Below are 22,249 nucleotides of genomic sequence, written 5' to 3' on the forward strand. Positions count from 1 at the left end.
GGATCCAGACCACTTTCCTCTCCAAGATACAACCCCCACTGCCTCACAGGAAAGCCAGATGATAACAGAGCATCAAATCTCTGCTTTCTTGTATTGAATTTGAGCACATTCTTCTGAGTGTTTTGCTGAATGTAGTGTTTGGAATACGACTCTGAATGATTTAACAAGAAACACTTCAAGAATTTTAAAAATATATTTATTGATACTTATGTTTGAAAGACTAAAGTAAAAAAAGTACTAACTAGAAGAACTTTAAAGAAATCAGCAAGAGTGAGGGCTGGCTGAGGGTTAGAAGGGGGCAGGGGAAAGTGCAGCTTGGTGGGGTCAAAGTGGTCCAAAACATGATTTTTTTCAGCAGTCCCGTGCACCATCAAATGCAGGGTGACTGATTCACATCGCCCAAATTCACAAGAAGCCAAAGCATGAACCAGGACACCAGTTTATTAATTCAAGAAGGGAGACATATGTTGGTTGGTCAGCAACCCTCTAGAAAATTCAAGATAGAAGGATTAATTATATTCAAAAGGTTCCTCATTGAGCATGAAACCAGAAAACGGAGATTTAAGTTGGCTGATCAGAATGACTCATGTCCTTGAGTTGACTGCACCCTTCTCCCCTGCAGAGGTATGCTGGTCAAGGAGACATGATGCTCATGGCCTCTGGTCTAGGCAACTTTTTACTTGGCCCTGGACAATGCTGGAGACACCCTGTTGAACTCCTCCTTGAAGATTCTACTAGTTCTAGGTTGCAAACTGTCCTTTCTGTTAGCATTATTTTTTTCAGACAGGGGACAATATATCTGGATCAATGTCAGATTTCTTAATTGAAACACATATATTACATTTTATGAAATGTGAAATGTCTTCCTAACACACATATATAACTCACTAACTTAACTCTCTGAAAGGAACTTCTCCCCAAATTCTTCAGGCACTTTACTTCATCCCCATGTTCTGAAAAGCAAGTCTGAGACCAAACTGAAAGTAAGTCTGGGTTTGATAGACATGTATAACTGTGTACAAGAGTAAAACGTGACGCTCCCTTTCCCTCCTTTAATAACTGTGGAGGGAAAAGGGGAGAGAGCGGATGAGAAAGAGAAAAACTGATTTGGGGATTGGGAGTTGGAAAAGATAAAGGACTCAGGAATAAGGGTATAGGAAAAGAAGTGCTTTTAATGAGTTTTTTTTTTAAATTTCAGCATATTATGGGGGTACAGATGTTTAGGTTACGTATGTTGCCCTTGCCCCCCTCCCTTTTTGATGAGTTTTAACCTATTAGCTGCTCTTGTGTTCTTCCTTTATGAAAGTGGTGCTGGCCTTGTGATGGACTAAAGATCCTGCATACAGAACTAATAACTATTGATATTTTGGTGGGAGAGGCAAGGAAGATCTGGAACATGGAATGCTTCGAAAGAGAAGAATCAGGTGTGTTGCCACTGTGGAGAACCGCAGTACCTGATGGGCAAAGTGGAGAACTTAAATTCACAATTTTGTCAAGGGTTGGGCCCATAGGAATGGTCATGATTTCCTACCATATTATATTTCTCTAGTGATTCCATTTTATAATCTATTTACGCTAGAAAACATGAGTTCTAGATGAAATTCTCTGCTGTGAAGAGAAAAAGCACTATTTATAGAATGTATATATTCAAATCTAGCAAGACATGGGAAAGTGATTAGTTAGTAAAAGGCCCTGTCCATTGTCAGTCCCAATGAATCAACCTTGGAAATACATTCTTCTTTAAGGGAGCTTTGTTTTTTCCTTAATCCAGTTGGTATACCGAGATACCTTGGTATATATTCCATATTTGCCTTTCATTGCACACTCTTCACCCCAGCTAATAATTCCAGTTAAGAAATTGGTCCCTTCCACTTCAGTAACGTGGGGTCCCCCACTATCTCCTTGACATGAATCTTTACCTCCCTCATGGTAGCCAGCACAGAACATGTTATTATGGATGGTGAACTTTGTGGACCGAAGGCACGTGGCTCGGTCAACAAATGGAACTCTAAGGTACTGAAGAATTGAAGCTGATCTCCCTCTGTGGAAGACTCTTCCCCAGCCACTCACATAGCCAGATCCAAATTTGAGGAAGATGTTTGTGTATTCCCTGTCCGCAATACAAATAGGTGTTACATAGCTGTTTAGTGTTAAGGGTTTATCCAGTTCCAGAAGGGCAATGTCATGGCTGTACTTATTAACAGTTGCATTGTAGCTGTGGTGAAGAATAACTCGAATCACATTTCGCTTTTGCTCTGTAGGTTCCGTCTTCTCAATGTCATGTTCACCTATTGAAAATAAATTTTATTTTCAGTCATGAAAAATCATTTACATAAAAGAACAGATTTTCCAAGTGACTACTCAGCATCACTGATCTAACTGGCAATGTCAAAAATCTCAATCTTACATTGTGATGATTTTAGTAAAATGTAATGAGGGCCAGTGTATATTTTTCAGACCAAAAGCCATTCAGGACCATCATAGAAATGATTCTGTTCACCTATGCTGTTACAAGTCTTACATTGGTGGTAATGAATCTACTTGCCATGAATTATCCTAGATTTTCCCAATTTCAAGTATTCTAATCCACTTTCTGAGCACAAATTCATCTGGTCATTAATTCAAATGCTGGCTGAAGACCTGCTACAGGTTGTGCCAGGCATCAGAGGTACAAAGGTCAGTGACATGACACTGGCTTTTGAGAAGGCTCAGTCTGGTAGGGAAATAGACACATTGATAACTAATTATACCCCACTGAGAGGAGTGATAATATGGGTATGCCAAAAGAATTATGGGAACTCGCAGGATGGAGCAAGTTAGGTTTTGGAATTGTAGCCCTTCTACCACTAGCCCAATTTATTCAGCAACATTCCTATTTAGATAGTAAAATATGATGTAGCAATCATATAGAAGATCTAGTGATGCTGCAGATTATTATAATTTCTGTTTATTTACCTGCAACAACTGTAATGTTAACAGGAGGTACAATACAGTGGGCGGCAGTTACGACCCATTTTTCATTAACGATGGAACCTCCACAGAATGCATCAATTTTGCCATTCAAAATAACCTGTGGAAACAAAATTAATAATCTTACTGTATAATATATTTGATCTAGAAAAAATAAATATGTGTGCTGGTTACAGGAGTAGGCAAAAAGATGGCTTCTAGGTGCTGGCAGAAATGGAATGTTTCTGGAAAGTATCAGCTTTGCAGATGAATTAGTGTATCTGGAGCACCACCAAAAAAGCCATTTCTGTAACTGTCTTGAAGAGCGCACACGATGAGAGACAGGGGAGCTCCAGCCAAGGCAAATCTGAGAAATGGCTGCTTTTGGTGATTCCGGGCCCTTGGATTTCTTTTCTAGGCAAGGCAGATTCTCCAGTGGCACAAATTCCTTCATGGAGATATGGCAGGTACATTAGAAAACACACTGACTTGACTCCTCAAGATTAATAGTTATGACTGAGTCTCCTGTTCCTGCATGAGGAAATCTCTTTGCTACAGGTCACTTGAAAGAGAAAAACTGCTGATTTTTCTCAGAGGTCTTTTCAAATCCTTTCTAAACTGGAATATTATGAAATAAGACCTAAGGCCTCCATAAGGGCTTATAGTCATCCAGGCAGTGAGGAACAGCAGGACTCATGCATTCTTTCCACTCTCCCTAAGCCATATTCTATTCCCCTCTGGCTGGATAGTAAGTTGTCTTTTTCCTAAAAGATCTACTTAGCTGTGCTTGACTTTTGGGCAAAGTGGACATCATTAGATAGGAGGAAAATCTATTCCTTTAACTGTATATTCATTGCATAATCACAGTGGACAACGAATATTTTCACTACCTCAATGTCTTGATTAACTCGGAGGATTTCAGTTCCAGTGTAAGCAAGAGCCTTGATCCACCTTTTCAGGAAGGAAGCTGAGAAGTGTGAACACTAGAGGGCACACTCAACATTCAGTAAACCCTTTTCAGCAGCTGACTAGCTCTTCCTGAACTGCCCTTTTACCAAAGCACACGTAGCCCTAGGTATAAAGCCATTCATAAGCAAGGGAAAGGAGGCAGTCAAACCTTTAAAGTGTGCATCAGAGATGGTCCTTGGGGCATGTTTTTTTGTCTCAAATTCAACTTACTGAACACCTATTATGTCCTAGGCACTGAAACACTAGCCTCCTGGGGGGGACCTATGGGGCTGACTCATTTTAGGTCTCTGACTTCCTTTTTCATATTCGGGATCTCCCTTTCTAACTAGCTGTGGCTTTTTATTTTGAAAAGTTATAAAAATGTAGAAAAACCCACATAAGATAATAAACACCAACGTGAATACAAGCCAGACTTAACGTTCTTCCTAATTTTTTTTAACATTTATTGAGTGTATATTTAGGGCTGATCATTGTAGTAAGTGCTTTATAGACATTTAATACTCACAACTTAATATCCTATGGAGTGATATTAATATATCCTTTATCGATGAGCAAATTGAGGTTTAGAGATACACATTAACTCCTCTAAGGTTAGTAAGTGGTGAAGCCAGGATGCAAACCGAAATCTTCCTGACTCTAGAATTTGTGCTCCTAGATACCCAGCATCTGTCCAGGCACGGTCTCTGGATCAGCTGCAGTAGAATCATCTGGGGTGCTTGTAAAATGCAGATTTGGGGGCTTATCCAGGCTTAGATAACCAGAGTGGTAGGTGGGACTGGGGAAAATGAAGCTCCCCAGAATATTCTTATGCATAATTAAGTTTGAGAACTGTTATATACCTACTGAATCAGAGTTTCCAAGGCTTGGTAAAGTGCTCACTCCAGGCAGGACCGGGCTACATATGTTGTGAAAAATGAAAATATGGGGCCCTTTGTTCAAAAGCCAGGAAAAACGTATCATTGAAAATACTAAAATATAAAACTTTTTCTTTTCCTTGGTGGTCTCTCTCACAACCTATCATGTTATGTTTCAAAAAATTTGATATTTAATGTTATGCTTCCTTTAGCATGGGGATATTTGCTGAGAGAGCACAGTCCGCCAAGGTGCCTGGGGGTGCACCCTCTGATTTAGCACCTATACTCCCTTAGGATTCCCCTGCCTGCCAGCCACAGGATGCTGGGCCTCAGCAGTGGAGGGTAAGTCAATCTTTTCCTTGCCACTGACCTACTGCAGCAATCAAGGTGGAGAGTTGATTCCCAAGGGATTGCAACTTCCATGCTAAGATGTGCTCCGTACCTGGAATGGAGGTGGGAAAGAGACTCACCCCCACCATTCACCCTCCAAATGTGCTGTGGCACATTCCTGGTCTGGAGATGCCATGCGGCCATGCCCCTTCCCAAGTTAGCATAAGGGCATGTGCAATCAGATCTTAACCCTCTGTGTGCCTGTGCCCAGGCCCCCAACCAGGGGAGGAGGGCAGCAATGGTAGCTGGGTAGGGACCAGGAAGTGGAATATTTCTGGTCACCATGGTATGACAGAGGTCATTGGGCAGGTGTGGGAGGGAGAGGCAGAGCTGGCTGAGGCATCGGGGGCTAAGGGAATAGGAGGTGGAGAAACTACCCCTGGGAGGCGGTGAGAGGTGGGACTGCCAGGATCCGAGGTTCCAAGTCCCTAGCACATGCTCTGTTGTCTCACTGGACTTGAGTCACAGAGCAAAAACGCAAAAGCATTGATCCCCAGATGTGCAGCTCTTCTCAGTGCAGAGCCCTGAGCAAGTGCACTGGTGATAAGACCATGTGGTTGGCCCTGATCCCCTTGGTGATTTTTATCACCAAGCAAATTTGGGCAACACTGTTCTATGTTAGTCCTGATGGTTACAACTGAACATATCTGTTTAAGCAACTGGAATTAAGAATTCACATGTGATGATAGCACGCTGCTTCTCCTCTGGCCCACTGTATTGGGGGGAATTGGACATCGCTTAGCTTAGTGAGCTAGTTAGGCCAGATTGAATGATATCCACAGCCCCTGGGCACAGAGACTATGACAGACCTAGTCTGAGTCCTGCCAAAGACTTGTTGTTGCCTGGAGCTTCTACTGCTTTCTGGTAGATGGCTGAGAAATATGGTTGCGTTCTTTTAAGTCTGAAGAGCATTTTTTTTTTTTTGCCAATTCCTGGTTGGTATTAGAAATTTTACTGAATATCTTTGCCAAGAAAAAGGCCTAAAATCTATTTGCATTTAAAGATATTACAAACTACTTGGTTTGGGAATATTTGTTTGGCTACCTCAGGACCACAGATATCTAAATATTAGCTATTTGGGGGATGAACTGTCTGCTAAACCAAGGACAAGTTCTTGCAAGGCATCACTTTGGAGAATGATGGGGAAAATTAGAGAGCATATGTTCTGAGCAAGGCATCTGAATTCTGTTGAACATTTTCTATGTTTGTCAAAGTCTAATAGGAGCCTGTTTTCCCTCTTTTAGACACACATATATACAAACCAACCACATACATATAACATTTACAAAATACACATTCACACATCTGTATTTATGCTCCGTATTGACATGCCAGCCCAGAGCAATAGAGCCCTGTGGCTTGCCTCCCAACCTTTAACTCCAACCCAGCCTTTCCCTGTGATTTCAGTAAAACCCTTATTCTCCCTACCTACCCACCCCAGCTTTACAATAACACTTTTTCTATGTTTGCTTCCTCTCATACACAAGACAAAACCATTTGTGCATGCTGTACAGTTTGTTATGACCACAGGTATGGTATGCCCAGCCCTTGACCCTGGGTCATTTTGCTGGGCACAGAGGGGATGCTCACTTTGGTTTTTAATGGTTAACTAGCTATTGAAATATGTTTCATTGAATAATCTTTGAAGCTAACAGTCTGACTGTTCTGTCCAAAATAGCTTTTCGGTCCAGGTAAGATCACATATGTCATATTCTTATTTCTCCTAATTGGAATTTTATCATCTGAGCTAGGAATAATAGAGGGTTATCTTTTTTAAGTGCTGATATTTCTATAGTCTTAGAAGCCTCATGTAATATCCCCCCCCCAAGAAAAAGAAAGTTCTGGTTCATGCATGTGGTAACTTGGCCTGCTGACTGCCACTGGGGTGTGTCCTAATCGATGTAAGGGATCAGATCTGTGTAGCTAGCCATACAGGGCAAGAGCTCAGGGACATTATAGCTTCAGGCTAAAGCTGAGGGAAGCCAAGACTGTGGAAAATGCTAAGACATTTTAACGATTGTTTAGGCCAAGAATAGAATAAGGAATGGACTGCTTCTTAGGATGTTTTCTGTAGGTTAAAACTGTTAAATATTGGTTAATGCATATGATATAACCTAAGGATAAGGAAAACCACTTGGCTTCCATTGTATTCCTTTTTTCAATCTAGTAGAATGATCTTCAAATTATTAAATGTAGAATAAATATGCCTCATACAGAACTGAGGCCCACGGTAAAACAGAAAATAGAAAGACCTGTATGTGTACTTCACATACAGGGCCAGACAGGTCTTCCAAAGCAGAAAACATGGGAGTTGTTCTTGGGGCCAACAAGATTCTGGGCACAGGCACAGAATGATCAGATGGCAGGATCATCAGCATGGGACCAAAATCAAATGAAAGCTTTAGAGAGCTGAAACATGGTGTTGCTTCCTCAAATCTCTCTTTTGAGCTGTTGATGGAGGTGATCTAGTAATACAGATGTTGCAATTTCCCTAGTTTCATTAATGTTCAAAAGTTTTCATTTCTTCCCTCTGTAGCTGTATGAAATTCAATTCTTGTTTTAGTTTCCCACTCTGCTGAAGGTATACTTACTCTAAGAAAATCTCCTTTCTGTCCCTTTATGGTGTGCCTAACCCTCCAGCTTCCTCTTTCTCCTCCTGAAGTGTCCCTGGTTCCTTTCCCTGAGTTCTCAAGGAACTCTGAGCTCACCGCTGGGCATCTGGAGGGAAACCGAAGGCCAGATCTCCTTCGGTTGGCCCCACGCCCCGCTCCGCTGGATTCTCTCAGGCCCTCTGACAACCCTGCGTGGTTACGGGCTGGGCAGGACGGTCTGCGCCTTTGCCCTTCAGGGGTCGGAGCTGGGCTGGGGAGAGCGGCGCCACTCCGGAACTGCAGGGGGCTTCTCGGACGCTGGGCTGCGATGGCCCTTGCCTCCAGCCTGGCAAGCTGAGGTGGAAGTCCTAGAACGAGGTAAGGAATGAGCGCGACTGCTGACGCGCTAGGTGGAAGGTGAACATTGCTTCGTAGGGTCTCAAAACTACACGGGATCCCAGCGGGCCCCCAGCCTGTTCTAATCTCTCACCAGGTCAACTAACGCCCTCCACACTCTCCCTGGATGGGGCTATCCAGCCGCTGCTGTCCCCAGTGACAGAACAGTTCTTCAAGTCAACAATTCCGACAAACATTTGTTCAACCAACATTTGCCCCCGGAGCTGCCCAGCCTGTATAACTAAGCCAGTGGTTGGGGCTTTCTGAACATGGCCACAATCTGCCTGCCTGCCTGCAACTTTCACCCTTAAGTCCACAAAAGAAAGAAGCCGTCTTCCCCTTTCCCCCGTGGCTCTTGCAAATAGCTCTCCTAAACCTTTTTTTAACAGATTAAACATTTCCAGTTTGTTCAAACTGTTCATTACTCCAGATGAACGTGAACTATGTTCTTTGTGGGATTTCTTCACTCACTGATTGCTTTATCTTCCACCCTTAACAATTTAAAAGATAAAATAATTCTGAATAGAGAGACTTTTATGAACAACGGCATTTTGAGACACTCTTTTCTAGGTGAAAATAGTATTGCTAAATAGTATTTCATATTTCAGAGCCAGATATATAATATTTTGACTCTGAAACGCCAGCTGGGGCTTGCTTTCTCTTGATGCCTCACCACAGCAGGTTTGTTATGGTCTTGTTTGCAATCAAATCTAGTATTTCCTCCTTACAGATGAACCATGACTTGGTGGAACTGGCCCATCCACAGATAATGAGAGATTCTGGCTTGTTTCATTTCCTGTTTCATTGTCTAAAAGTGACTTTTGCACACTCAGTTTGTCTCATGTTTTTGAAAACCAGTAACCTTCGTGAGGAACTGGGTGGAAGTGGTGTGGAGGAAACAATGCAGAAGTATGATAGGGCCTTTCTCAACTAGTCTAGAAAGTAGCTCAGCTCCTCGTCTTTGGAAAAGAACAAAACCTAGTGCTTTGTACTTCAAAAAGTCAGTAATCTTAGTTCGTATGGATGAAATAAGGAGTGAATGTGTATGTACATGTGCGTGTGCGCACACATGTATACGAGTGATCTTGGACATTCCAAATGATCTTGGCTAGGCTGGACAGAAAAAAGACAACACACAGCCACATGTGGCTAGTGGCTACTACTGTATTGGACAATGTAGGTATAGAACACTTCCATCACTGCAGAAATTTCTACTGGACAGCAACCATCTAACTTAAAACCCCCTAGTGGCTACAATCATGATTTCATAGCAATTTCAAGGATACTTCACTTCAAAATATTTTCTCCACTGAGATTTGAACTTCTGCCATCAGAAACTGATAGCTTGAAACACTTTGTAATCATCAAACTGGAAACAATTTAAGCCAGGAACAGGTCAATGTCCCCAGGTTTAGCACCACTGAAATTTTCTGAGACTAGCTATGTATCTCTCCAGGATTATTCAGAATGCTTGCCATTTTCCAATATAATGGATGTAAGGTATTAAACATAACTAGGGTGGGAGAATTTGCACAGGAATTATGGACAATGGTTATCAAAGGGTGGCAGAACATCACAACCAAGACTTGATATTTTCCTTGCTTTTACCTTTGCTTTTTTAAAAAAAACAATATTTGTTGGACCTGATCTTATAGCCAATAAAATATAATTCTATGTCCCTTTATACCCCACTCTGTCCCTAATTAAGTGCAGCCCTACCAGGGCTGCTTCCCTCACCCACCATAACCCTTTCCTTCACTCATCCACATCTTTACTCTTCTTTACAACTCTTTGTAACATTGACCCTCTCCACCCACCTTTCCTTGAACAATCCCTCTTGGGTACAACCACTCTAATTATGCTCCCAATCTACTTAATATCCATGTGTCTAATCCATCTAATTTGGTCATTTGTGTTCTCATGCATATTCATTATGTATCCAACTTCCATTGATAAGATGGTTACGACAAAAGATCCTACTTTATGACAATTATCTTCCTTGGGTTTGTGGGACATAGAGTAAATTCTTGGAGTAGAGGAGCCACAAACCCAGGAGTGTATTATTAGCTAAAAATATGACTTATCTGTTAAAACATCCCAGGATTTTAAAAAATTTCAGGATATATACATTTTGGATTTAGCATTGTCCCCTTGTCATCCCACAAATGAAATGGCAAATACACCTAAATGAGAGCTACAAAGGGGAGGGGTATAAAGTCTCAATTTAGTCACATAATCTGTTTCCCATCCACCCCCTTTAATCCAGATGTTGCCAATGTTTTAACAATGTAGGTATTCACTAAAAGAAATTTTTAGTAACTCTAGCAGACATTTTATTTTCTTCTGGAACAGAATAGACTATTAGATTGTAGTTGCAGTTGTTCTGTGAGGAAGAAGATATGAATGATGCACATCATTTCAAATCTTTTCATGTCCTTCTCACTGCACACTTATATTTACTTATATTTCATTGCTATGAAATCATGATTGTGGCCACTAGGGAGTTTTAAGTTAGATCGTTGCTATCCAATAGAAATTTCTGCAGTGAAGGAAGTGTTCTATACCTGCATCGTCCAATACAGTAGCCACTAGCCATTTGTGGCTGCTATGTACTTGAAATGTGGCAGATGCAATTGAAGAATTGAATTTTTAATTTAATTGTGTTAATTTAAATTTATATAGCTACGTGTGGCTAGTGGTTACCTATTGGACAGCACAACTTTATATAAGGACTAGCCTTGGTTCCTTGTCTTGGGGGGCGGGGAATTCCTATTCCTTCTCACAGATGCAATCAGGCTTGAGGTGTAGGCTCAATTACAACCCAGATTTTGCTACAAATCTAGCTCTTGGTCGTTAAATCAAAACTGTGCATAGGTAATTTTGCATATGTGGGTTATTTGCAGACCACACTCGGAGGACTAGGTACCATGAGTCCATTATTTGATGTTTTAGACCCTGACTTCTGTAACAAGTTTCTTTCTTTTGGACCAGTGATTTTCAAACTTTAGTTTGCATTGGAATCACCTGCAGGGCTTGTTTGCACACAGCTGGTATCCACCCAGAGATTCTGATTCATTAGGCCTGGGGTGGAGTATGAGAATTTGCATTCCTAATAAGTCCCCAGGTGATTCTGATGCTGCCACACTTTGAGAGCCACAGCTGTGGAACAAGCCCCTATCCAATATCCTGGTTCAAGGAACTTAGTTCTTGCCTTAAGCCTTCTTAGTTGAGTCCTTTTCTTTTCTCCCTTGAAAATAATCCAGTTTCTCTGAGCCTAGAGACTTTCCAGCTCTCATCAGTTTTTCCAAGGTCTGAAGCTGAAATGGTACCCTGAACTCCAGTAGCTGTGACCCTTCTTCCAGACCTCCATATTGCTGACTAGCTGCTTGACTGAACTCCCACTATTCTATTTCCTTGGTGGCAAACCCTTTTTGACCATGTATGGTAGCTAATTTTGGACTTCTCTTTCACCAGCTGCTCACCTATGGGGGCTTTCTCCTATTGCTTAGTGCTGAAACTTGCCCAAATGCTTCTCTCTCCCATAGGTCTGTTTAGTGTCCTAGTCTCAGTCTCCCACCTGGCCTGCCCTTGCCAGCTGAGCTCCATTTTCAACACACCATCAATATAAAGTACCTGCCAAGGGAATTGACCTGGTTTGGCGTTTTCTCCACCAACAACCCGAGTGAAGTCTTGAGGTGAGTGAGTGCTTTCAGTGACATTATCCAAAATTGTTTCAACTTCAGTGGAATTTTCGTAGTCCATATTGGAAAAAATAGTCTCAGCACGGGTGAGCGTTGAAGCGTGTGAAACAGAAACTCTTCCACATGGAAATGGCACTAGAAAAGTAGAAAAAAAATTAGTATTCTGATATTTCTCATTGGAAAATGGGACATGTATTACAAAAATTGAAAATGAGGCCCATCCTTGTCACTTCTGAGAAGCAGGCCCATCAGTATTTTTAAGAGATCTAATCAGCGAACATAGTGTCAAACTAAAAGGTTGATTGCATTATTTTTGTGGAAAGTTTTCAAATCCTTCATGAAAAGAACATTTGGCTCCGGAATTCATCATCTTTACGGAAATAGAATAGGTGTTCCGGAATCAAATTTGGTAAGACTTTTATAGCATCTAATGACTTTCTCTTTAGTTTCTTTACTAAAAAGTCTTACTCCCAATTGCCATCCCTGAATGGAAATCTGATGGTTGGTACCTTGTAACTTTAACTTTAGAATTAGGTAAATGGGACTTCTGCTGTTTATCATTAACAGGGGTTCTTTTGTAGGCTAGAATTCTAGATTCCAAGGTGGATTTTAGGTATTTGTTGGGAGAGATAATTGTGATTCCATTATCTGGCTGTCAAATATTAACCAAATAGATCACTAATGTGATTATCACAGCCATATTCACCAGGACCTGGCCACCTTTTCTCCTTGGGCTGGTTTATTTTCTAAAGAAAATAAATCATCTACTGATATACTGGGGACTTCCAGAAAGGAAATTTGTAGTCAAACAAAGTCACTTCACATTTCATTTTCATTTCTCACTTTCCTTCAGCCACATTCCTTATAACAGACATTTCCATAGCAACCAGCTGTGGCAAAGTATCATGAAGACAGCATGTGGTTGAGAAAACAGGAAATTAGTTCAAAATACTTATGTATAAATATACGTGATCAACAATGGCTAGAGAAAGGGGACCATTATCGTTGAAGAGGCAGAAAAGCTTATTTCAGGTTTGGCCTACTTATTCTCCTAAAGCTAAGGCTGTATTGAAATATAACACTTAATAGTTGGAGGTGATTCTCAATTTTTTTTCTCTCATAAAATAGAAGGGCTTGTAATGGTTTAGCTGTTATGCCATCTGTCTAGACTGGAAGCTAGGTTTTAAAGGTTAACAAATACACACACATACTCCTCCTAAGGTAGGCTACCTTTGAGGCAGTATATGTGAAGAACTGGTCAGAAGGACAGGTGGGCAGGCCCTAAAGCATTAGAAACTCTTAATTTTAGTTGTAACATATACTTCTGGCTTCTAGTTCTTTCTTTAATTTCCTCCACCTGGTGCAGCGCTAAGATAGGTATCAAACCCAGGTACAGAGGGATGGTGCATGATTTAATGTATCAATTTAATAAGATATCAGGCTTTGGAAATGCAAAATAAATTATATCTAGTTTCCTTAATAAAGGCCCCTCATTTATCAAATACAGTCGATCCTGCAGAGCCTATTTTTTAAAATCAAAGTTTCTACTCGTATTGTCTTCAGAGAGGAGTCATATGAACATGGAGTGGAGATGCTTTGAATACACCAATCAGCATGGTTGGTGGCTTGGTTGCATGGTTGACATTATTGGGAAACATTGCTTTGTCTACTGCTGTATAGATTGTGCTGATCAGGTAGCAGAACTTAAAAGTTAGTTGCTGGAATCATTCTGATACCAAGTGTATAAACTCAGCTGGAGTCCCAAGGATAGGAAATAACTTTCTCAGAGTAAACTAGCCAGGCCCTGACAGAACAATGCTTAAGATTCACCAACCTTGTACTAAAAGCCTATCACTCATTCAATCATTTATGTATATTTTGTGGTATAGTATTATCATATTAATTTGATCTGATGAATTTACAAATATGTATGCAGAAATCACACAAATCAATTGCTTTGTGATATAAAAGTTAAAGAAAAAATTGGACACAGAAGGATTCAGGCTGTAGATAATTACATAATTTATGTTTAAAATAATGGTGCAATTTGGAAAATTAATTTGTCTAATTCAAGCTACTGATCTTTTCTATGATTGCAAAAGAAAATAGAAGTAGGATTAAAATCATGCAGGCTAGTTAAAATGCTGAAGGTACAGATTTTCTTTAAAAAAAAAAACAAAAAAAACTTATTCAGATTTTGACCTGCTGGTTCACAGGACTTTTTGTTTTCTGCAAGTCGGTATCCCTCAGTACAGGAACAAACCACCTTGTTATCTGCACTCTTTTTACAAAACTGCTTGCATCTGCCATTCTTAATGCTGCATGATGCATCTAAAAGGAAGCAAAATCAACAGTCACAGCACCATTTAATATGCATTTCTAAAAAGTACATGAAACTACTGGCTCATGTATGGGTCAAATACAAGCTGGTGGCATTCATGGGGAGAAAATTGGGAGCCTTGAGCTAAGAGTGGAAAGAAAGGTAGAATAAAATTCTCAATAAGGCATGAAAATGGTGGTAGCACTATATTTCATTTGATATAAAACTAAATGGGTATTCTACTTTCACTAAATCATGGACTGCAATAAAAAACCTGTTAAAACAATATATATTCAGAAAAGTACACAAAACTTTCGTATGAGTGTTCATAAAGAAAATCCACCTGTTTAAATGCTAAACTGATCAATACATAGCACATTATCAATATCCCAGAAGCTTTTAATTCCCCTCACAATCATTGTCCTATCTCCTTTTCATAGGTTACTATTATTCAGACTTTTAACACAGTGAATAGTTTTGCCAGTTCATGAACTTCATAAAAATAGAAGCTCACAATATGTACTCTTCTGTGTCTTTCATTTAACATTTTGTCTGTGAGATTGATCCATGCTGTTTTGTATAGCAGTGGTTTATCTACATTGCTGTGTAGTATTCCATTGTATTAACATCACAACTATTACTCACCCATTCTACTGTTAACGTATATTTGAGTTGTTTGAAGTTTTGGGCTCTTATGTATAATGCTGTAATGAACATTCTTGTTCATATGTTTGAGTAATGTAAGCACATAAGCATGCATTTTTACTGGATTTATACTTATGAGTAGAATTATTGGATCATATGTTCAGGTACAGTACATACTGCCAAGCAGTTTTCTAAAATGACTGTACAAATTTAAATTACCTCCACCGGTGTATGAGATTTTAAGTTATTACATATATGTATTACAGGTATCTTGCCTGACTCTGAGATTTGTCTTTTTACTCTAAATAGTGTCTTTTACTGAATGGGGTTTCTTGGTTTTAATATAGTCCACTTTATCAATCTTTTCCTTTATGGTGAATACTTTTTATATATTTTTTAGGAAATTTTTGCTTACCCCAAGGTCCTGAATATAAAAATTTATGGTTTTATATTTCATATTTATATCTTTTGTCCACTTGGAATTGACTATGGTATATGGTGCGAGGTAGGTATCTAGATGCATTTTTCCCCATATGAATATCTAATTGATCCATCACTATTTACTGAAAATACCAAGCATTCCCCACTCTACTACAGTGGCACCTCTGTTATAAATCAAGCCTCCATATATGTGCAGGTGTGTTTCTGAACATTTTATAGTGTTCCATTTATCTATTTGTCTATCTTTGTGTCAATACCATACTGTCTTCATTAATGTAACTCTATAATAAGTCTTGATATCTGGTAATATAAGTACTACAATTTTATTCTTCCTTAAAACTGTCTTGGCTATCCTTGTCCCTTTGCATTTCCATATACATTTGAGAATTACCTTATCAACCCTGCCCCTTCACCACCAAAAAAAGGCATGCTGGGGTTTTGATTGGTATTGCATTGAATCCAATAGGAAAGAATTGATATATTTACTATATTGTATTCTTAAATCCATGAACATGGCCTATGCATTCATTTAGGTCTTCCTTAATTTTTCTCAATAATGTCTCATATGTTTTTGTGTAGCGTTCTTGACATCTTTTTCTACTTTTATTCCTAAGCATTTAATTTTTTATGCTATTGCAAAAATCATTTTCTAATTGTTGCTGGTATATAGATATTTAATTGATATTTGTATGTCAACTTTGTATCCAGCAACCTTTCTATAATTATTTATTCCAATTGTTTAGGTGCTTTGGGTTTTCTTTCTTTTTTTGTTTTATTTCAGCATATTGTGGGGGTACAGATGTTTAGGTTACGTATGTTGCCCTTGCCCCCCCCCAAGTCTGAGTTTCAAATATGTCCATTCTTCGGGGGGTGCGCATCGCACTCTTTGTGTATGCATATACCTGTCCCCTCCTCCCCCCTCCCCCCTTCCCCCTGCCCAACATCCAATAGATGTTATTCTTATATGTGCACTTATGTGTTGATCAGTTAATACCAATTTGATGGTGAGTACATGTGGTGCTTGTCTTTCCATTCTTGGGATACCTCACTTAGTAGAATGCGTTCCAGCTCTATCCTGGAGTATACAAGAGGTGCTATATCACCATTGTTTCTTAAAACCGAATAGTACTCCATGGTGTACATATACCACATTTTATTAATCCACTCATGTATTGATGGACACTTGGGTCGTTTCCACATCTTTGCAATTGTGAATTGTGCAGCTATAAACTTTCGGGTGCAGGTGTCTTTCTTATACAGTATCATTTGTTCTTTTGGGTAGCTGCCCAGTAATGGGATTGCTGGATCGAATGGTACTTCTACTTGTATCTCTTTAAGGTATCTCCATATTGCTTTCCACAGAGGTTGCACTAGTTTGCAGTGCCACCAACAGTGCATGAGTGTTCCTATCTCTCCGCATCCATGCCCACGTTTGTTGTTTTGGGACTTTTTGATAAAGACCAGTCTCACTGGAGATAAGTGATATCTCATTGTGGTTTTAATTTGCATTTCCCTGATGATTAGAGATGTTGAGCATTTTTTCATATGTTTTTTGGCCATTATTCGGTCGTCTTTTGAAAAGTTTCTGTTCATGTGCTTTGCCCACTTTTTGATAGGGTCGTTTGATTTTTTCTTGTTGATTTTCCCGAGTTCTAAGTAGATTCTTGTTATCAGCCCTTTATCGGATTTGTAGCATGCAAACATTTTCTCCCATTCTTTAGGTTGTCTGTTTGCTCTTGTGACAGTTTCTTTGGCTGTGCAGAAGCTTTTTAATTTGATCAGGTCCCATTTATTTATTTTGGTTGTTGCTGTGATTGCCTTTGGGGTCTTCTTCATAAATTCTTTGCCTAGGCCAATGTCTAGAAGAGTATTTCCAACATCTTCCTCTAGAATTCTAATAGTTTCACTCCTTAGGTTTAAATCTGTTATTTGGGTTTTCTTATGTAGAATCATTTTTCTGAAAGTTATAGTGTTACTTATTTTTTTAGTGAACAAAAAAAGGAACAACAATCTCATAATCTGATATAGATATTGCCTGAATACACTGAAGTGTATTCTCTATTGCTTAGTTATTCTAGAAGTTGGTTGGCTTCCAGAGCTAGATAGTTTAACAAATTACTTACAGAAGTATAATAGAATCTGGGGATCTTTAGAAATTACAGTGTTGCAGAGTCCATTAGGGCCAAAGAACAACTTGAAGCTGGCTGAGATGGGTATGTATCAAACATAAAAGAATGAAATAGGGTCCTTGAAGGTAGCTAAAGGCCAAAGACATTATATGTTGTTGGTGCTAAGCATTCCAGTGGCCAACATTTTCTTTATTCTCTTATGCAATCTCCCTTATTAATATAACATATTTTTTGTCCTTTGAAATGCTTTTCATCTTGGATTCTATTTTGTCTGATATTAATATTGCTTTGCCAGTTTCTTTTTGTTAGTATTTACCTGATAGTTCTTTTTACATTATTTTAGCCTCCTGGTGTAATTTTATTTTAGGTATCTCTTTTGTCAACAGTATACAATTGGATTTTTAACTCCAAACTGAAAGTTGTCATTAACAGATTAGTTTAACCTCAATTCACATTAATTGTGATTCCTGATATATTTGGCTCATTCCTGCCATCTTATTTTGTATTTTCTAATTACTGTGCTTTCCCTTTGTTTCACCTATTCAATCTCAATAACAGGAAGTAGCATGGTTCAGGGCTTGCTAGCTGAGATCTGCTGAGTTAAGAGAAACAGGCTCTGCCCTTGGGCCTGTTTCTGTCTTGAGAGCAGCACAGGAACACAATGAATGTAAGATACCTTCCACCTTATTATCTATGTGCCTGACAAAAGTATGACTCTCAATAGAAATGCTCAGTTGTTAGTGCAATTATAGCATGGAAAATCTGAAACAAGTATTAGATATCTCCTATGTACCAGCTTCACTCCTCTCTGCCTCACCTGTGTCTTTTTCCAGCACTGTGGTGATCAGCTCTGCATGGACTTCAGTGGACCTCATACAGGTGTAGCCTTGACTTGCCTTGGCTTACATCTGCACTATGTGCCTTAACTTCTCGCCTTGGGGCTTCCATGTTGATGCTGAGGCATGAGATGTCATATGACTGTCAAAGTGCCGAGCAAGCACAGCCAGGAAATGTAGGGGAGTTAACGCCCCGTAGACTGAACTTTTGACCAATGGAAGACAGATACTGATGGACAAATTCTTTCACCTCTTCTTCCCTCTCAAGTGTACTGTCTTGCAGCCAGTTCATATGACTTCTTGGATACAGTCCCAGAAAATCAAGGAATCACTTGCAGTTATAGGCAAATAGTTTGATAACTCATCCTCCCATTGGCTCTCCTTTTTTCACTGCCACACTCTACTGTCCTTTACTCTTGCCCCCTAGGATTGCACACCCTAAGAAATAAGCTTGTGTCACAGGCTCTTTTTTTTTTTTTTTTTTTTTTTTGAGACGGAGTCTCACTGTGTTGCCCGGGCTAGAGTGCCATGGTGTCAGCCTAGCTCACAGCAACCTCAAACTCCTGGGCTCAAGCGATCCTCCTGCCTCAGCCTCCCGAGTAGCTGGGACTACAGGCATGCGCCACCATGCCCGGCTAATTTTTTCTATCTATTTTTAGTTGTCCAATTAATTTCTTTCTAATTTTAGTAGAGACAGGGTCTCGCTCTTGCTCAGGCTGGTCTCGAACTCCTGAGCTCAAACAATCCACCCGTCTCAGCCTCCCAGAGAGCTAGGATTACAGGCGTGAGCCACCGCGCCCGGCCTCACAGGCTCTTTTTTTTCTGGTGGAATGTAGGCTAACAGAGTGACTGTGTGGTTTTTAAGTATAACATGAATTTTCGAGTGACAAATCTAAATAATTTTTAAACCCTATTTTACATATGCTGGCATAGGCTAATGTAATAATTAGCTCTTACTCCTTACTGATACTTCAGGAAATAAGGGGAGGCAAATAAACTGTTGCCAGGTGGACAAAGAAACCAGCCTGAACTTTAACCTTTGCTACCAATAATCCATTAAATACATGATCAAGAAAAGATGACACTTGGTCCTTTTAATTAATTAATTTACTTAGGACCTTTCTCCTCACTAACAGTGATAACATCCTTGGCTTTCTTCATGTTACTAGCTATGATTTTGTTCCTACAAAGCAATACTAAAGTGTTCTGCCAAATCAAATACCACCTGTAGAAAGTGTTCAATCAATATGAGGCTGTGATAAGTTAACAGAGGTAGGTGGTAAGTGCAGCCTGGTTTTTTCCAGGGCATGCACAGCAGGAACAGGTAAACTCAGTGGGGTTTTCCCAATTTTGATTCTGTGTCCTTGGCTAAGTAACCGGCCCTCTCTATCATTTTCCTCATTTGTTATTGCCCTTGATGGCCCAGTGTATTGCTGCTGCTGTCGATCTTTGTCTTGGTTTGTGCTTGTGGTGGGAAATACTGCTGCCTAATCAGTAATATTTTGCCCTCAGGTAAAAGGCTCAAATTTCTAGAAATAGAATAATAGCACAAGGAATCCAGGGGAGAGGTCTGTAGAGCAGGACCTGAGGAACAGTCTAAATGGGACTCGTTCATCAATTATTGAACATTTAAATGTTAGGCACTGTATTGGGTATGGGTTCTCTCCCTGGTCCTGAAGCTGGCCTCAGTGCCTAGCATATCTGTTGAAGAACTCTCAAAGCATCTGTTCTCCCTCCATGTTAGCACAAATACTATTTCTAATCCCCTTCATGCCTACTACAGATGTTATCATGTTCTGCTTTATTTTACTCTGATTTCATCTTTCCTGATCTATCCACTTATGTGACAACTGGAGCTTGGAAAAAAGATGTTCTATCTAACAAGTTTATTGCAAAATATGCCGTTTTTCAGCTAAATTCAACATAGTTCTATTTTTCCCCACTCCACAGAAATACATGGTAAATAAGACAGTAGTGTCTGTGAAGTGCTGGAAAAATGGGAAAAAAAGTATTTGTGTGCCTGTGGTTTTTTATTCTACCTTGCTGTGGGAAAATGGCTCTTGTATTCTTAGAAGGGGCAAGAATGACCAAATTCTTACAGGCCTTGATCTCTCTGAAAGAGATTCAGATTTTATGTGCAGCTGGAGATATACAGACGTCTTATTGTAGCCAAAGGGATCCAATAGTCAATTAATTGTTATTCTTCTAACTAGGAAAAGTGCCCTGAATGTTTGCATCTCTCTCCTCTAAGGAAGAGCCTGATGAACAAGGGAAAAAGAAAACAAAAAAGTCTTATCAATGGAAATTTCCTTTCCTTTTCCAAGACAATGTCAGGCAAGAGACTTGGAGCCCAGATACCACATAAACTGTGCTATCTAGTAGCTTTTGAAATTATTTTTTAGTTTAGTTTGGAGCAAAAAGCTTAAATGGGAGTTTGTGTATACTTTTGCTGTTGCTTTCCTCTAGTGTCTGAGATAAAGAGCTTTTTGAGGGAATTCTCATTTTATTTCTGAACTAACCAAGCTGAAAATATTTTCCTAAACCTTGATCAGATTGACTGGGTGAGATCAATATTCCCTAGAGGCCAGGCATGGTGGTGGCTGCAGTGCAACTGCACAGCCCTGACCAAATCAAAATGTGGGAACCCAAGAGTATTGAGATGGTGCCAGTTGTAGATTTAGCAGTTTTGCTGTGTGGATCATCATCACATACTTAGTAAATTCTGTTATAGAAGTTTTGTGCTTATGTTTACATTCCTCAAGCCTATTCTCTCCCTCTGTTTAGAACACCTTTACTTTTAAACTAGATAAAGACATTCATGTCTTCGATTATAGTTTACTACAACATGCCCTTCAGTCATAACTGAGACTAATTGAGTTATTCATTTCCCCAGCTCCAACAGTTATGTTATTTAAGCTGATAATGAGTAACTACTCCAAAGATTTCTGTAGGTTTCTGTAATAGCAAGATCAAATTTATCCAGGTAAATCTGAATTTGAAATTATAACCTTTCAGATGAAATTAGCACATCAGAGATATTGAACCAATTAAAACACCCACAGGAACGGTAACCCAGGTATTGGTTTGTCCCCCTGCTGGGAAACCCAAGGAAATGGGGGTCCAAGTCCAGTGTGCTAGTTCTTCCACCTGCATTCATTCTTTTCTTTCTTTTCAAATGCTTTTGCCCTGTCACCATTTCCTTTTTTTACTTCTAAGATCTTTTAGAGCTCAAAGGAAGATGATCGATGAATTTTTCTTTAGTGCTGAAAGGTTTCTGAACAGTATTACAGTTGACATTTTTTCCTTTCTCAATAGGACAAGTGCAGCTGCTACATTTCATTTCATTTTATGCCTTTTTCATTTGTCAGATGGATTCCTATAAGGCCTTAATAGAGTCCTGATAATTTTCTACTCTTTGTCCTTAGTCATGTAGCCTGTGGTGTTAAATTCATTCCCTAGGATTACATCTCTATTCTTCTGGAGTTTCAGAGTAAAAAGAGAATCCTTCATTAGCACTGTGTGCTTTTCACAGTCATAATACCAGTAATATTGCATCTGGAGGTAATAAACAAATAGAGAAAGGACTTTGGGGTTTACTGCTCCAATTATCAAAACCCCAGAAAAAAATATTCTGCTTTATGAGAAGAATAGATACACAATGTTCCTATATTTGCTATGGAACTCTTTTGATGTAGTCGATATAGTCAAATTCAGAAATGAACTCTGATTTTTGTCAACAAATTTAACAGGTGACGTGGTTTGTATGTGTGGAAAATTTCCTATTATGTGGGATAATTGGTCTGTCATACCCCAATTCTATACTTAATTGACTTCCACTATCTATGTTGACAGCAATTTATTAATGAGTTAAAACAATTTTATGGGTTCAGTTTTCACTGAGTTTTGAGTACAGTACTTAGAAGCATGGGTTTTGGTCAAACTGAAGTTCAAGTCCTGGCTAAACCATTTATGCCTCTGTTATTTTGAGCTGTTGGAGCTACACAGAATGGGGATAATGGTGTTGACTG

The 22,249-nt window shown here is 39.5% G+C and overlaps 1 protein-coding gene across 1 annotated transcript in view; it reads right to left on the minus strand.

Moving 5' to 3' along the window:
• Positions 1–294: 294 nt before the first annotated feature.
• Positions 295–22,249, minus strand: part of F9 (coagulation factor IX) — a 32,396-nt gene continuing 10,441 nt past the window's right edge. Inside the window, exons 5-8 of the mRNA XM_012665307.1 lie at positions 14,053–14,181; positions 11,783–11,985; positions 2,956–3,070; positions 295–2,288 (exon numbers count right to left, since the gene is read on the minus strand). Coding sequence (XP_012520761.1) covers positions 1,741–2,288; positions 2,956–3,070; positions 11,783–11,985; positions 14,053–14,181 — 995 coding nt within the window. The 3' untranslated portion in view covers positions 295–1,740. The remainder of the gene's footprint in view (positions 2,289–2,955; positions 3,071–11,782; positions 11,986–14,052; positions 14,182–22,249) is intronic.

Source organism: Propithecus coquereli, unplaced genomic scaffold (assembly GCF_000956105.1).
Source record: "Propithecus coquereli isolate 6110/MARCELLA unplaced genomic scaffold, Pcoq_1.0 Scaffold99, whole genome shotgun sequence".
NCBI classification, from domain to species: domain Eukaryota; kingdom Metazoa; phylum Chordata; class Mammalia; order Primates; family Indriidae; genus Propithecus; species Propithecus coquereli.